The sequence below is a fragment of the Bacillus rossius genome, chromosome 3 (assembly GCF_032445375.1).
Source record: "Bacillus rossius redtenbacheri isolate Brsri chromosome 3, Brsri_v3, whole genome shotgun sequence".
NCBI classification, from domain to species: domain Eukaryota; kingdom Metazoa; phylum Arthropoda; class Insecta; order Phasmatodea; family Bacillidae; genus Bacillus; species Bacillus rossius.
Genome location: NC_086332.1, coordinates 9,452,599 through 9,471,156, shown reverse-complemented (window position 1 = coordinate 9,471,156; position 18,558 = coordinate 9,452,599). Strand labels below are relative to the sequence as shown.

The window sequence follows — 18,558 nt, the reverse complement described above, 5'->3', positions numbered from 1 at the left end:
TTTAAAATGCAATAACAATTAACCTTTATTGCCGAAATTGTTGTAATAAGCAATGAAAACCACATTAACTTTTCACTTCACTTTATAAACAGTCGAGTGGAAGAGAGATAGATGCGAGGCAAGCGTACAATGAGCGTAACGGGACACAGCGTAACGGAACATGTGTGCAACGGGACACAGCGTAACAGAACATTGTGCGTAACGGGACACTTTTTCGTGCGTGCAGCCGGCGTTCATCGATTTATTAGACGTTGTCACGTCAAAAAATGAATCAACATAGTGTCTGTTCTTGTCTGACGGCACATTAAGGCTGGGTTGCCACACCTCTCTGTGCATGTTATTCCACATGCACTCAATACTCTCGTCGAATCACTTGGACAAACGTGCATGGCGCGTGTCCTGACCCCTGTGGGTTAATTAGGCACACGGGCCAAAGTGCGCGCTGATGTGTGAAGCGTGTCCTTGTTGCTCGCGAATCCCCGGGCCTCTGAAGCTAGCAATCGATCGCTATCAGCGTGACCTCCTCCGCAATCCTGCCGCCTCTATCAATAGCGGCCGGTCTCGATTGATCGATCGGTTCGCACTCGACTCTTCCGAAACGCACCAAGTTTTTTTTTTTTTGACGTGATAACGTCTAATAAATCGATGAACGCCGGCTGCACGCACGAAAAAGTGTCCTGTTACGCACATTGTTCCGTTACGCTGTGCCCCGTTACGCTCATTGTTCCGTTACGCTGTGTCCCGTTTCGCTCATTGTTCAGTTACGCTGTGTTCCGTTACGCTGTCGGCGAGTGCAGTAATAATAGGTTATGTTACAATTGACTAAATAATTATAGTAATTCATATAATTGATGATAGATATTTGATTTCAGTTTATTTAACTTATATGAAAACTTGTTCATAATTATATTTAAACTTTATAGCTAAACGCCAGTTTTTAAAATTAATTTCAAGTCATCTACACGTGAACTGTTTCGTCGACTGTTTATACAGTGAAGTGAAAAGTTAATGTGGTTTTCATTGCTTATTACAACAACAATTTCGGCAATAAAGGCATAATTATTCTTGCATTTTAAAAATCTGATTGCTAGTATAATTTCAAGTATTTATTCTTTTATTATTAAAATACAAATGATTCAATTTTATTCATAAAGTATGCAATTATTTCATCAATGTTTTGTTATGACGTTGTCACGTTAAACTATCGTCCGTAAACCGACTTTACAGACAACCAATTTTTTTTAATGTGTAACATCTTAGCTCTCGGTATACGGCATTTGGTAAGTAATTTCATGAATATGGAACGGAAGTCGATTGGAACGAAACTGTGTCAACACGGTGCTGCCATCTGTGGAAGTGTCAGAAATTTCGAAAAGAGGACGTACGTCGCGTGATTCATCCGTATGTATTGCTTTCGTGAACATCGCAGAATGTGCACCATGCTTAAGTATTAAAATATAAAACTTTATAATAGAACAATTATTCTTTAATAATTTATGTTGTAATTTAAAGCAATAAAAATAAATAATGACAACTTACAAAATCCACATTACATTTTAGTTAACATTGAAATGTGGAGACAGCGCAACGTTTTCATACTGTAGATACACAACTAATCGTTAGTCTACATCTATTAGACGCCATGTTTAATAAAACAATTTCGTAATGAATTTTTTTACTGTTAAATCTTAAATGTTGAATCAGCTCGGTGAGGTTAAGGGAAGAACTTTCGGACTGATTTTAATCGTTTAAGCAAAATCAAATATGCGAACATATACTTGGTAGATATTATAATATGTGTTTAAAAATGTTTCAGGTTAGTATATTGGTAATGCCATAGAAGTATAACTTCTAACGTGTGTACCCGCTCCCTTCCTTTTTTAAAATAATTATACGTTAAATTCCGTGTCCGAGTTTCATATTATAAGTTTATTTGCAACATGAGAACACATAAATTTGCTGGTTACCGAGTTAGATTTCACTCACATTTGTTTTCTCCTGCAACAGATTCATAATCTACCGAATATGTGATTTATCACAGGAGCTTAATACGACACGTGGCGAATGTAGCTCATCATGAACACCTACGCGAGATAAGAGAAAATGATAGCGCAAAGTTGTGTTCTACTTTCGGGTGTTTTAGTTCAATGAATATTCCACGCAGGTTTGTTCCCGAGGTTGTTACCACCATCAAGCTTTCAATTTTTTTTCTTCTTTTACATACAGGTTATACCATAGTTAACAAGTTTGGAAGCAATGTTTAAAAAATAGTTTGTCTGTAAAGTCGGTTTACGGACGATAGTTTAACGTGACGTCATAACAAAACATTGATGAAATGATTGCATACTTTTATGAATAAAATTGATTCATTTTTATTGAACTATTACTATTTTGTATGGATACAAAGGAGTGAAATGAAATCTACAATTTAATTGATACATTTACTTTTATTTGCACTCATTAATTCAAATATGTTTATTACTTTAACGAACAGATTATTTTAACTATAACTTTTATACATGTTTGCTATTTAACTTCTTCCAATCTGTATTATACTGTTAAGGATAGGAAAAGTAGGAAACGAATGGGAGTGTTTCAAGGATGATGTGAAGGAAAATGGCTTACCCAACACCAAAATGCAGTCAAAAATTATATATTTGCGCAACGGACTCTGCAGTAATGCTAGGAGGAACGGGTTAGCAAAGAGCGATGGAAATGTTACATTGAAATGCATGAAAACAGAATTACGCCACGGACTCGGTCGCAATGCTAGGAGGTTTAGGTTAGCAAAGAGCAATAAAAAATGAGCGTAACGGGACACAGCGAAACGAGACAATGTGGGTAACGGGACACTTTTTTGTGCGTGCATCCGGCGTTCATCTTTTTATTAGACGTTGTCACGTCAAAAAAAAATATCCCGTCCGTAATTGCGTTTTTAATAATGTCGGTTATCACCCAATCAAAAGTTCTGTGACAAAAAAAAATGTTAAGTCTCTACAATATTTAAATACTTTGACGGAGTGCAACAAATTTCAGTTCAAACAAATTAGTTAGAAATAACAATTTTTTAGATTGATTTAGCTTTGTTAAATGAATACTTTTAAAGTACGACTAGTATTTTCTCTTGGAACTCGGTTTGTATGTGTGGCGTGAAGGGACGTTGGTGAGGCGGACATCTATACTCGTCCTTGGACATCACGTGATACTGTGGCAGTTTGCATACTCCTCCGCCGAGGTCCTGAATGCATCCGCCGCGGGCGTGGGGAAGCTTAAGATGTGCATCAAGTTCTGTCCCTGCCCGAACACGCCCGAATATTCCCCATCGGCCAACCTCGGGTTTATTTATATGTATTTATATTTCTCTGTTTATTTTAATGTAGCTATACTAACCTAACTTTCCGTCCATAGTGTTTTAAAGTGTTTTAATGTAGCTAACCTCACCGACCACTTATAATATTTGAATTCATTTTTCCTGCGCAAAAATATAACAAATCCCGAGGTTGTCTGAAGGTGAATATTCGGGCTTGTTCGGGCTGGGAAAGAACTTGATGTACATCTTAGGCTTCTCGCGGGCGTGAAGGATGTTTTAACAAATGCACCAGAGACTAATACCGCACAGCTCCAAGAACGTTGTCTAAAAACCTGGCGTTGTTTACACGTCAGTGGTCAGTCCGATGCACGGCAGACAATATTACCGGTATGAACGACGTGTCTGCTTAATACACGTGGTACCAAAATGACGACACGAAAATAAATTTATTTTCTCTTAGTATTTTATTTATTAATCATACATACATGTAGGGAAGCCTACGATGTACATTCTGTATTGCACAGACCCAAACACTCACGTTGGCAAGCCTTCTTTTCACAGACGAGAGAGCCAAACCCGAAGTTCCCCGAAGTTCCCCGAAGTTCATGCTCGCTTTTTTGTTTACGTGATTTCACAGTGTCTTTAATATAGCTATCCTAAACAAATCAACCGTCCACAATGTTTTAAAGTATTTTTTTTTAATGTAGCTAACCTAACCTAATTGAACATTAGTTATCATGAATTGTATATTTCTTTATTTACAATGAACAAACAAAAAAAAAAACGAAGATGCACGATCGGGCGTTCGGCTGTTGAAAGAAGGCTTGCCAACGTGAGTATTCGGGTCTATGAAATACAGAATGTACATCGTAGGCTTCCCACATAGGTACGGGAACGAGAGCCACGCCCGAACAGTTCCGAAGTTTTGCGAAGTATAGTTTAGTATAATAGTATAGTTGTTTTATTGTCCAAGTCGACTACAAAAATATACAATTATATTGTACATGTAGTATAGGACTCGTCAAGAATATTAAACATTATGAATACACATTTAAGTACAATCATATACACATAAACAAAAATAATAGTAAAAAACAAATAATGTACATAATATAATAATAATAATAATAATACATTTTTAGATAGTTTTGCTTCCATAAAATCATTAATAGAATAAAAACTGAATTCCAACAGCAAATCTTTGAGTTTTTTTTTTCAAATACACAAAGTTGGTTTTCTGATTTAAAATGTGGTGGAAGTTTATTATAAAAACATATAGTAGAGTATCTCGGACTATTTGCAGTTTGCCTATCGCTCGTGAAAAAAAAAAAAAAAAAAAAACACTATATTGCAAGGATTTATATATTGTACGATAATAGAGTATTTTGAATAGCGCTAACCTAAACTAACCTTCCCTCCTAAAAAAAAAAAAAAACTATTACTTATTAACCTAAACCTTTTACTTCAGTAAACATCACGCTGTTGCGGCGCCAACTCTGCCCGACTCTGGAAGCTAGCGTGGGATGCCTTGCCTGGAACCTGGATGCACGCCAATCGGGTAAGTATGAGGGCTTCTTTCGCAGGGAAAAGCCTTAAATATGAGACGACTGCATGCAGATTAAGATTATTTCTTAGTCGTAATAATTTTCTGTACTTTTTTTTTTACAAAAAAATTCCTTTGGAAAACAGTTGCCAAGAATTGTGATTTTGTACAACACATGGCTATGGTTATGATTGCAAACATGTAATACGATTTTTTTCCTCGACAACTGGCGTATAATTTTTTATATTTTAAATGATGTTTCATTCAAGCATGATGTTTTTAAAGAATGGAAAATTAATCGATTATTCAGCAATTTAACTTATTTTTTTTATTATAATTTTTAATGTGCTGATTAATAGATACTGTAAAGCTATTCAGGGAACGGTTTACAAATAAATTTTTAACTATTGGAGGTTCTGGGAAAACACAAAGCATAAATGCCCGGATAAAAATCCGAACCCAGAATAACTACGAACACTATTTTGTAATGATAAAGTTGTTTTCGTATAGATGTACAAATTTACAAATGTCTGTAATTTTAAACAAAAGTAATTCTGTTGCATTTACAAAGAAAACATTTAAAGTGCAGTTTCTATTCGGTGATTTCTTCTAGATAAAAATAAAAACTATCGCAAAATAAAATTGAACAAACTTCGTGGTTTCGGTCACAAACAAGTAAGTACTGCAAAAGAGCTATTTCCTGCTCTTACGACAGCCTGCAAGTTTCTGGACTAGTGCCGTGGTAACTGTGAGGTAACTTGCGGACGGAAATAAAGACAGCTGTTATTTTTTTCTTATCCCCCCCTCCCCCCCTTTTTTTCCCCTCCCCGCTGCAAACCCGCCATCGAGTCCCGTAAGCTGTTGCTCGCCTGGCGAAGCTAAGTGATTCAGAATCGACCGAAGGATTTTTTTTCTTCCTTTTTTAATCTTTCTCCGTCTCTGTCGTCGCGCTCAGTTCGCCCTTCAATCCACGGATTATTTTGCAACAGCTCTGAGACCTCCTTTCTGCACTTTTTTATTTTACGAGACATGACGCCCGCAACAGACAACGCGCCAAATACGTCCAGACAACTACACATTCCACCAAAACTCTATATTTTTATACGTGAGAATAATCCACTCTTCGATCAATTAATTTATTTACAATATTCATTTCTGGTTTCAGTTGATTTCAAAGGCCTTTTTATTTTTGTGTGTGTTTAGTTCTGTAAATTATTCTGTACTTATTTTTTTTATTTATAGGAAATAAAAAGTTTTTCTCTAGGTTGCATGCTCCAAAGAACAATTATTATATTTATATGCTCGATCTAAAATTATTTACCACAGCTATAACGTTAAAAAATCAGCGCTGTTCGTTTTAGTTACACCCTTAAATCAAATTTTAAAAAATGTTGTAAATAAGGTAACCGTAAAATAGGAAAAAAAAATATATACAGGCCACCAAAAAGAGACTCACATCCCCAATGATTTGAACATACACACTGTCTTTCGTAAAGCTGCATAAGTATTTTAGCCAAATTCGTGATATTTCGAGTTGAGCACGTGATGAATCAATCGCTTTGCGTGGATTCTTTAGGCCGGTGTCACACTGTGCTTTTCTGCAACTGCGATTGTAAGTCTGTAGAGTTTTTTTTTAAGCTGGTTATTCTTTTAACCTCTTTTCTTAGAGTCCACAAAGCAGGTCTCTCAAGAAGGCAATAAAAAAATTGATCAAAATCGAACATTTAACAATTTATGTAGAAGAAATCACCGAATATAAACTGCACTTTAAATGTTTTCTTTGTAAATGCAACAGAAATACTTATGTTTAAAATTACAGACATTTGTAAATTTGTACATTTACACGAAAACAACTTTATCATTACAAAATAGTGTTCGTAGTTATTCTGGGTTCGGATTTTTATCCGGGCATTTATACATTGTGTTTTCCCAGAACCTTTAATAGTTAAAAATGTATTTGTAAACCGTGCCCTGAATAGCCTTACAGTATTAATTAGCACATAAAAAATAATAAAAAAATAATGTCAAATTGCTGAATATTCGATTATTTTTTTCCATTGCTTAAAAACATCATTTTTGAATGAAACATCATTTAAAATATTTAAAAAATATACGCCAATTCTCGAGGGAAAAAAAGTATTACATATTTGCAATCATACCGTAGTCATGTGTTGTACGAAGTCACAATATCTTTATTGTAGTATTATGAAATATTTCTTGGCGTTTCCCAGAGGATTTGTTTTTGTAAAAAAGTACAGAAAATTATTATCTGTGTGGCAACCGCCCTGATTCAACCACACAGTGTGTGACACCCGACTGAGGAAGTATTATCTGCACCTGAATCAGATGTTCACGTAGGCTATATTTTCAACTATATTTTACCCTCAAAGAAGAGCAAAATTACTTTACTTCAAGTCATATATATATATATTTCAAATGTGGGCCGTTACCAAAACGCAGAAATATCATAACGCCGAATGTCAAAATTGACCAAAACGCCGAAATACCATAACGCCGAATGTCAAAATTGACCACAACGCCGACAGACAGCTAGAAAACTGCCGAAATTGACCACAGCGCCGAAATAACAACTGAATGAATTTGTGTGTGTTTCTTAAATATACCTTAACGCCGAAATACCACAATCAAACCTAACCTAACCTAACCTAACCTTTGGGGCAGTCCTGCAATGACATTTTTCCGGCGTTAGTGTATTTCGGCGTTGTGGTGCGTCCCCTTCAGATCTAAGGGTCGAGGGGGGGGGAGGGTAAGATGTGGGAGGGGGAAGGGGGCACGTACAGGAGCTCAATGGGGTTCAAAAGGGTTAATTCTGTTAAAGCTGCGGTCTGGCGAAACACGATACACCAGCACGGGCTCCTGACGGCGGGGAGAAGACCGTAACACTGCGGGGGTCGTCGCTCGTCCGACTACATCCAACCAGGGCCCCCACATGACCGGCTCTACCGTTGCTACGGCAACGGGGCCCATGGGTCTAGGGGGCCTGCGAAGGAAAGAAAGAAAAAACTTAAAACAAAAAAGTAGACAATTTTAAATAAATCATAGAAAACAATTAAACAGTAAGGACGGAATTTAGTTGCCGATTAAATATTACACCAGAGTAATATTATTCGGAATATGCTGTGCGTACAGAACGTGTCTGAATCTACAACTGTGAGTAACAAAACCACCACCAATTGACGTGAGACCTTGTTGACAGTGCAGAACACTTGCACTCGTTTATTTGCCATTATTCAAAATCTAATTACGTTGACAATCGAAACACTGATTTAAAACTAGTTTTAATGTGTTTTAAAAATAATTGTGAAAAGGTAAAAAATATATATAACTCAAACAATATACATAAAGGAAAAAAAAACATTTTTTTTATCTCTGTTAGAATAAAAGGGGGGGGGGGCATCATGACTTCTAGCAACGGATCCCACAGAACGATGGGCCTGCCTCCAACACCCGATGTTTCAGACACGTGGCGTTACTCACCGAGACGTTTTAGTGTTCCTGCAGTGTTACAGGAACTTGCAGGGGTGCGTAACTACTGTATCACTTGGTGCGGAGAGGCGAGAATTCCGACGTTGCATGTTAAAACTTGTACAGTATCACTTAAGACTCGGCATCATACGCCAGGTTAATAGGTATGTTTTTTTTTGCATTACTTTTAAAAAAAAAATGCAAATTCTAACAATCTAATTCGATACCTCTACCTTGTATCTGTTGTTCTGACACAAATATTTTCAACAGATATTCACTGTCAAAAGTTTATATTTATCTATCTAATTTTGGCATATTGCAACGCTCGGGTGTAATACCTGCTTGGAAAATTAAATATATAAATTATAAGTCACAAGCAAAAATTGTAAACATAATAAATGTGTCGTGGTTATAATGGTTAACTAAAATATTTATATAACCCTGATTTATTTATATGTTGAAAAACTGTGCTCACAAATTGCTGGTCAATTATCACGGAATAGTCATTTGGTAATTAATATAGTCACTTAATAACAATGCCAATAGGTGTCGGATACATCGCTAAATTTCGTTGGATTAAACTAAAAGTAAGATTTCAATTGCGAACCGATTACGCACAAGTCGTGCGCATGTCCTGCTAGGCACTCGCTTATGTTTTTGACGTGACAACGTCTAATAAATCGATGAACGCCGGCTGCACGCACGAAAAAGTGTCCCGTCAAGCACATTGTCCCGTTACGCTGTGTCCCGTTACGCTCATTGTACGCTTGCGCCGCATCTATCTCTCTTCCACTCGATTGGAACAACCATCGATTTCACTTTTTCGAGACACATTAAACTTGAAACACTCCCATTCGTTTCCTACTTTTCCTATCATCGCCCTATCCTTAACAGAATAACACAGATTGGAAGAAGTTAAATACCAAAAATGTATAAAAGTTATAGTTAAAATAATCTCTTCGTTAAAGTAATAAACATATTTGAATTAATGAGTGCAAATAAAAGTAAATTTATCAATTAAATTGTAGATTTAATTTCACTCCTTCTTTGTATCCATACAAAATAGTGATAATTCAATAATAATGATTCAATTTTATTCATAAAAGTATACAATCATTTAATCAATGTTTTGTTATGAAGTTGTCACGTTAAACTATCGTCCGTAAACCGACTTTACAGACAAACAATTTTTTTTTTTAAATTGGGAACCCCGCCTAGGAGCGACTCTCTGCTGTAGTCGTTTGCTTCAGCAGAAACCACGTGATTTGAAAACCGCGGTGTCTGTTTGCGGAAAAAAAAAAAAAAAATTAAGAATACGCTGAGGGCGGATGAGCAGGTCTGTTTCCGTTTAGGAGATTTAAAAGGAATAAACAGAGTGTTTACAGAATAATTTTTCTACTTTGAAACGCCCGGCACAGATTCTAGAAAGCATTTAAAGGACTCACATTAAACCTTCATCTTCATTTATACGCCATATAATGTTATCGTTAACCGCTGACATTTCATAGTTGCCCTATGCACGACGGAAGACTGCGCGCCAGTTCATAGAGGCTATAGCGCGCTAGAAGCACCAGCGAGCGTCGCGCTTATCATCCCGCCTCAACTAACACAGATACACCCCTGACTAGGCGCGGCCCTGAGCCCAAACAAAGTTTTGTTTTAAATTTATTTCCGCGCGAAAAACAACACACATACAGACTTGATGTCAGCTTTTGGACATACGCCATTGCTAAGCACATGTATGTCTGTAGAAGAAAACTACAAAAAACATAAAACACAAAAACACAAATTAAGCAAAAAATTGCTGTTGTCAACAGTTTGTTTGTTTCGTCTTTTCTTTTTGTTGTGTTTTTGTCTCGTTTCAACTGTTGTGCTGAATTTTTTTTGTTTCAATATTTTTGTGCTGTCATCATTTGTGAGGGTTTTTTCGTTTTGTTAGTCCATTTTTCTTTGTTTGTTGACCATATTCCTGTTATGGAATATTATGTGGTGTTTATATCCTGTTGACAACAGCAATTTTTTGCTTAATTTGTGTTTTTGTCTTTTGTTCTTTTTGTAGTTTTCTTCTACAGACATACATGTGCTTAGCAATGGCGTATGTCCAAAAGCTTACATCAAGTCATGCACAAATCTTTCAAAGATAATAACACACACACACAGATTGCAAAAACGTTCGCGGTAGGTTGCTGTAAAAACCGTGTGCTCGGGACGCATCGCAGCACATCTCCGCGCGAAGCAGGAGGCAGGTATAGGGGCCGACTGCGTTCCGAAACCTGCCTCGCGTACTGCCGGGCAGTTTCGCGCCGCGCCGCGGAAGCCAAGCGTGCATCCGGGAAGCAGCCCGCCCCGCTTGTTTCCTTCTTTTTTTTTTCTTCTGTCTCGGCTTCCCGGGCGATTAGCCAGTCCTGCGAGGGCGTAACGGTCGAACGGTTTGTCAGTTATCGGACCCTGCAACGGCACTGCGGCGGGCCGGAAGCGGTTATTAGCATGCTCGCCCCCTCCCCCTTTTCATCGTCTCTCCCCTCTACGGCCTTTACTACCTGTGTCGCCAACCGGCGAACATGAGACATGAACACCTCGTCGACATGAATGATTATTTACCCTTGCGATTAACGCCCCACTTTGTCAAAACAATCACCTCTCCCCACAAAAAAAAACTGTCAAAATTTCCAACCGAACATATTATCTAACTAAACGCCTCTCACAGCAAGGGCGTCGCCAGGGGGGGGGGGGGGGTAGGAGAGTTCCCCCCCCTAGAGCCCTAGAGATTAAAAAAAAAATGTAGCAAAATGCAAAAAATACATACTTTTCCCACAACTTCCCCCCCCCCCCCAGGCCATCGGCTGGCGACGCCCTTGACTCACAGACTAAAAAAAAAAACGTGAATAGTAATTTGAAGTCATGAAAAAAAAAGATCAGCTATTAAATCAGTGTCTAATTGCTCCTTAAAGACACCCCCTGTGTTCGCGTTGTAGAATAGTGCCAAGGGCTGGTTGTTCCAAAGCTAATTTTTCCTTTCTTCAAATCACCGAGCGAAACGTAACGTGCTCGCATTCCAGAGAAACTGTGTCTGCATTCCGGGCCTAGTGGGCTGAGTGCGGTTTGCCCATGGCTGCCCAAGTGCTGGCGCGGTTCATTGCCACAGAGGCCGTGATCGATCTCCTTCTCTATTTCTGTGGCCTGTCTCGGGTCGTTACCACAACGCCGAAATACCATAACGCCGAATGTCGAAATTGACCACAACGCCGACAGCTAGAAAACTGCCGTGTACCACAACGCCGAAATAACAACGGAATGAATTTGTGTGTGTTTCTTAAATGTACCTTAACGCCGAAATACCACAATCAAACCTAACCTTACCTAACCTAACCTAGCGTAATATAACCTAACCTAACTTATCCTAGCCTATCCTAGCCTAGCTTAACCTAACCTAGTCTAACCTAACCTAGTCTAACCTAACCTAACCTTTGTGGCAGTCCTGTAATGACATTTTTCGGCGTTGTGGTAATTTCGGCTTTGTGGTGCGTCCCCGTCTGTCTCACGCTTAGATTACCGCACAGAGCAAGTAGCACCGTATGGTGCCAGATTGATACTTCACAGCTTGATAACATTAAAATCATTAATTTGTATACTATCGATAATAACAATAAGTTGACCTATTATTTTTTTTAAATATTTCTCTTAGTCTAGTATCTTATAATATATTTATTACAGTTGTATAAGTGCATTAATAAAGAAAATAATATAAATTATAAACACCAATTATTATTTAACAGTATAAACTATTTGTAGGAGTCGGTCACTATTAAAAACAATGCATTCCATTAATTATTTCCTATGAGAAAACATAGGAAAAAAAAATATTTTATAGATACAAAAATATTTTACCACAAAAACGGTTGAAATCAATATGGCGTCCTTGTTACTTTTTCTTAGAAGTAGAATTGAAAATTATCAGTTGATTTTCTTGATGAAATAAAGAAAAAGTGTTACAAGAATTCTGATTCAAAATTTTCCAGTTAAAATTAACTTCTTTTTTTTAAATTACATTAAAATATTTTGTTCAATAAATTATAAAGTGGTGTCAAAAACTTGTATGCTATTTTGGTATAGCGCCAACAGCAGATATCGTGCATTGGAAAGAAAGAGTAAATTCTCATTTAACTGCGCGCTGCAAACCTAAGGATAAGCCTGTCGTCTGTCGGGGACGAATCTCGGAAGATGTCGGGGAATCCCGGGACTCAGCATCCCGGATAAATGCCTTACCCATCATTCATCGCGGTTTCATCGCTCCTCCTACTGGCGACCGGCCAGATAAGCGTGGCCGCCCACGTCACAGCTCGCCTGGCGCTTATGGCGAACGAGCGTCTTTTCCTTATTTTTTTTTTACCTTCCGGGAATAATAATCAAGAAACTTCCAGTTAGCGCTTCTCTTATTTTTTTTTCTGGCGGCTGCTGAGTTCCATCATTTCACGGCTTGATTAAAAACATTTTTTTGACGTGACAACGTCTAATAAATCGATGAACGACGGTTGCACGCACGAAAAAGTGTCCCGTTACGCTGTGTCCCGTTACGCTCATCGTACGCTTGCGCCGCATCTATCTCTCTTCCACTCGATTGGAACAACCATCGATTTGACTTTTTCGAGGCACATTAAACTTGAAACACTCCCATTTGTTTCCTATACTTTTCCTATCATCGTCCTATCCTTAACAGAATAACACAGATTGGAAGAAGTTAAATAGCAAACATGTATAAAAGTTATAGTTAATATCATCTCTTCGTTAAAGTAATAAACATATTTGAATTAATGAGTGCAAATAAAAATAAATTTAATTATTAAATTGTAGATTTCATTTCACTCCTTTGTATCCATACAAAATAGTGATGATTCAATAAAAAAGATAAAATTTTATTCATAAAAGTTTGCAATCATTTCATCAATGTTTTGTTATGACGTTGTCACGTTAAACTATCGTCCGTAAACAGACTTTACAGACAACCAAATTTTTTTATTCGAAGCGCGGCAGTGGCGTACCTGAGAGGAGGGGCATGTATAATTATCAGTGCGAGAGTGTTCTGCCTGTAGACTGCCGTGGCGAAGCAAGGATACACCAGTTAGTAGTTACATATGAGTTTAAAGTCTCGTCGATACAGCACAGGTACCTATATGGGAGAAGGTAGCATTCTTCTATTCTTCTTCCAAGGAACTATCACAGTATTTGCCTGGAGGGATGGAACACCGAAATGTTCAAGTGTGTATCACACGTAGTTTTTATATTCCTCTCATATCATCAACAATACTTAAAGTCAGTTGTTGCTCGACTAGCATTTATGTAACCGGTATCGCAAATAAACGTAAGTTTTTTTTTTCTTTTTTAGAATTTTAATATATTTTTAACTCGAGAGATTCCTGGCTTACTTGTGTTACCACTTAGAGTGAGCGTGAAATGATAGCGTATAACGAGGTGAGCTTGCGTGAAGCAGTTTCCACGGGAGTACCGAATACTGATAGCAACGCCGGCCACGTTTCCTCTCTTTCGTCTTTGCGTCTAATCCTTCTTCTAGCCTCGCGACACGCATTTCGGCATTCTCCCAATTCCATGCCCATCAACCGTCAGAAAAACCTGTACCGCGATATATTTTTTTATGTTATTTTAGTGAACAAGGCTGTTTGTGCGTGACGGGATCGTCGCCACTGTTTGTCCTAGGAAGCATATTGTGTTCGCCTGCGTCGTCGTTGTGTTGTCCGGAATATCTGTTCCGTTTCATCGCTGGGTTAGTCTGTTTGTCGCTGTTGTTGTGTGTCTGTATTTCCTGAGATTGTCGATTCTTGCGGGTTATCTAAGTACATAAGTGAAAACCAGCAATGGCGTATGTCCATAAAAAATTGGTTGTCTGTAAAGTCGGTTTACGGACGATAGTTTAACGTGACTCATGACAAAATATTGCTGAAATGATTGCATACTTTTATGAATAAAATTGAATCATTTTTATTTAATTATCACTATTTTGTATGGATACAAGGAAGGAGTGAAATGAAATCTACAATTTAATTGATAAATTTACTTTTATTTGCACTCATTAATTCAAATATGTTTATTACTTTAACGAAGAGATTATTTTAACTATAACGTTTATACATGTAAGCTATTTAACTTCTTCCATTCTGTGTTATTCTGTTAAGGATAGGATGACGATGGGAAAAGTAGGAAACGAATGGGAGTGTTTCAAGTTTAATGTGCCTCGAAAAAGTCAAATCGATGGTTGTTCCAATCGAGTGGAAGAGTAACAGATGCGGCGCAAGTGTACAATGAGCGTAACGGGACACAGCGTAACGGGATAATGTGCGTAACCGGACACTTTTTCTTGCGTGCAGCCGGCGTTCATCGATTTATTAGACGTTGTCACGTCAAAAAAAAGGCCAAACTATACAGTACTCGTTGCTATCCCACACGAACCCTAGGCCTCTGTTGCTCTCCTGGCCCATGAACTACTATCTCTATGCAGATAATCATGCCGATCCATTGCTGCGTGAAAGAAGGACAAACACACTTTCGCAGTCTTAGCATTAGTATGGAGACATATGCGTACATATGGTTGACAAATTTCATTGAAACACGCGGGTGGTCTCTCCAGGCGCTCGAGAAACACCCTGTATCACTTCGCCGCACCAACGCACGACTGGGCGGTCCGGCGAAGAGACACAAAGTGTTTGGCACTAGGAACCAAAACACACCTCCTAAAAGTGTTCGTCTGACCGCAAGAAGAAGCTGCTACGAGCCAAGGACCTCCCCTCCCCCTCCCCACGGGCGGGAGGGGGAAGTCGGGTTACGTTGCCCCCCCCCCCCACCTTTTTTTTCATTCCTTTCCAAGCTTAGACGGAGCGGAGAGGTATAATTTACACTTGGTCCGCGCGAGACAAATATTTGTTTTTGTAAGTTGTGAATTTTTTTGAAGTGAAAACTTCTATATGGGAAGGTTTGGATAGGGAGTAAATATCATGTAAGTCGTTCATCGACATGGTCACGTGACGTGTTAACGATAACACTAGGTATATCTTTTAAAATTGTATTTCTGTTCAATTTTTATTTTAAATCTTTAGTATACGATTACTAGGCAGTAAAAAGTGAGTATAAAATATATTAATATTCTCATATAGATATATAGTTTGAATAACGAAGAAAACGGAGTCTTTGTAACAATATAGCCTAAAAATTAAGAACATCATTATTTATTTTTTATTACCTACAATTACTATGCAATGCGTATTTTATAGTAATGTAGGAGTTATTTTACTAACGTGATAAAACAAATTTGTTGTGTGATAATATTTTTTCGTAAAAATTGCGAAAAAGTATCTGATTTTTATCAAATTTTTTTTACAAAGTTAGTATTTCTTATTTAAAATTATATTTGTATTTTCTTAATTCTATTATTGATATTAATAATAGTTACTTATATTATTATTAATTCTATCATTTGAAGTTTAGGGAAAAAATGTTGCGTACATTATATTGTTATTCTCTCTAAATAGGCTATGTATTTTTAATATTTTTTTAGACTCTCGATTCTGTGTGGAAAACGTTGATGTCTTCAGATGACAGAAAAAGAAAATTGAAAATAACAACTGTTTGTTTATAGTAAATTTTCTCTTCTGTCGGCAGTCTTCATGACTGTTTTTTTTTAATTTTATTTTTCTAACTATTTCAATATACACGTCACATCGGCATCAAGGAATGAGAACGGAAGGAAACATCCGCCACGTTTCCAACTCGAGAAGGCTCCAGGTTCGAACCTATCGATAATCGAACCCCGATGGCCTTGGTTGGAAAGCGAGTGACCTGTACACTTGAAAAAAAAAAATTATAATATTTTGGCTCTTTTGTGATTTTTTTTTATCACCAACAAACCAACCATTCCTTTTTTTTTTTAAATGACTAATCATTAAAATTTTGACAGTTGCAGTCAATGGGAGCAGTGACTGACGTGTTACACTCTGTTAACTACTACACTTATCCGGGACTCGACCCAGTACCTATAGCACTGAAGCCGGTGTGCGTGCTACTGCGCTACGGTCACCTCTCTCAAGCACCGTGACCACTAAGATATACATACAAAAGAAATTATATATATATATATATAGAAAGGAGGAGGGCAAGGCAATATCTATACACATGGACATGTTTGTAAGTTTTATATTACCAACACACGCACGCGCGCGCGCGCGCATACATACACACACATATATATACATGTGTGTGTATTTTTCATTTATTTATTATTTATTTGGTTTGGTTTTGTGTGCCATCCAACAGCTGAGGCCATTTGCAAAATCAAACATGTAAAACATGCATTATCATACAAACACGATTACACAGAAATAACTTATAAAAAACCAACAAACATACAATTTAAGATGTACGTAGACAGACAATACAACACACAGACGAACACAAATTTTTTACAGCTTTTTTCAAAAATAATGAAATTAATTTTTTTACGCCAAAATCCAGAAAAATTATTTTTATATATTTTTTTAAAAACTGAATTATTTTATTTTATTTTTCTACAGCTTTCCCAATATTATGGAAGTACAAAATATGTATTTTGAAGTTATACTTCTTTAGGCGCGTTATGAAAAAATGATGAGAGTGAAATTTTAAGATGCGCGCGCATCACTGTAACAAAAAATTAACAGGTTGAAGCTGCCCGCTAAACCGCTCATTAAGTCTCGATAAAAAGCTACCATTAAAATGGAAATAGAACCTCTATTAGTCGCGCATGTTGGCACGCTCTTCGCCTCTGATCCTGATCACTGTTTTCATATTTATAATATTTATCCACATGTTTCTAGTTTCTACATTCACAACACGTGTTTTAGTTTCATACAAGTGCGAATTATGTATGTGCTAATAAATTATATTCTGTAGTGATTTAAATTGAATATTTTGATTAATATTATTTACTACCTATTCGTAAATATTAGTAAAAAATTTGTGCTTATATACTTTTTCAATTGCTCCAATATAATTGAGGTTAACTATCCGTATGTATTATTTATTGAAATAAATTAAGATATTATTATTTAATACAATTAATACTAAATATTATTAAATTATTAATGTTAAATATTTATTATTGGTTATTTAATATTTACAAAATATAGAAATAAATTTAATAAAACATATAATAAAAAATTTGTGAGAAAAATTAAAATATTATTTTTTAATATTTATTCTTAAATTGATAAATAATAAATATTTATAAAAATAATAAAACAATTTTAATAAAAACTTTTTGATAAAAATGAAAAGTGAATATTAAATTAAGAAAATAATACATATTTAAAAAATGAATAAACTTAAATTAAATTGTTGAATTTATTAAATTTGTTTTGAAATATAAAATAATCAATAAAAAATATTAAAAATTAAGAATCTTATAATATTTAGTACAAATTATGTCATATATATTTATTATTCTCTAAATTTTAATTATTTTTAATTTTTCAAATTTAAACTGAACTGTATTGACTGTGTTGACTCTCTTTTTCCAGCCCTTTTATTAATTATTGTAATTAATTATTTCATGCAATTAAAAACTATTTTTAATGATGCCATAGAAGTATAACCTCTCACGCGCGTACATAAGTACACGCACACATTTTTTTTTTAAAATTTAATGACGAAAACAAATTGAATCATATATTATAATAGTTTTAAAGTATCTCAGTGTTTAATTTTCTTTCCAGTGGATGGTTCTAGTTTGTGACAGTAAGTATTATAGTTTTATTTTTTATTTTTATTTTTTAATTGCATTCTTTTAAATGGCGAAAGTTAAGGCGAACCTCCTTGTCTAAACACACACCGATTTATTAAATACTAGCTTCTACCCGCGGCTTCGCTCGCATTGAAGCCATTAAATAAGCATCAGAGATCATTACAATAGAAATGAATCAATAAAATATATTTATCTGTAACAAAAATAAATAATTTTGAATTTTGAATTTTAACCGTCGATAATACAAGTGCAACGGTATTACAGTACTCAGGGTTGGAACTTCATAACTGGAATGCTAGATGGCGTTAAAGTAGCTAGATTTTGAGATTTTTTGACAAACATTTTTTTATCTTTCGTAAAAAATTTTTTTTTTTCAATAAAAATTATCATATGTTACTTCGAACACCTCCAAGAAAATGTGCACAAAGTTTCATG

General features: G+C 36.2%; 1 protein-coding gene across 2 annotated transcripts in view; it reads left to right on the top strand.

Annotated features, from left to right (window-relative positions):
* LOC134530187 (uncharacterized) overlaps nucleotides 1-18,558 on the top strand; it is a 154,924-nt gene that overhangs the window by 42,106 nt on the left and 94,260 nt on the right. The window contains exon 1 of one of the 2 annotated variants that reach the window (XM_063364839.1): nucleotides 4,815-4,868. The exons of the other annotated variant lie outside the window; for it this stretch is intronic. Within the exon in view, the coding sequence (XP_063220909.1) occupies nucleotides 4,834-4,868 (35 nt within the window). The 5' untranslated portion in view covers nucleotides 4,815-4,833. Of the gene's footprint in view, nucleotides 1-4,814; nucleotides 4,869-18,558 lie in introns of those variants that run through there. 2 annotated transcript variants of the gene reach the window in all.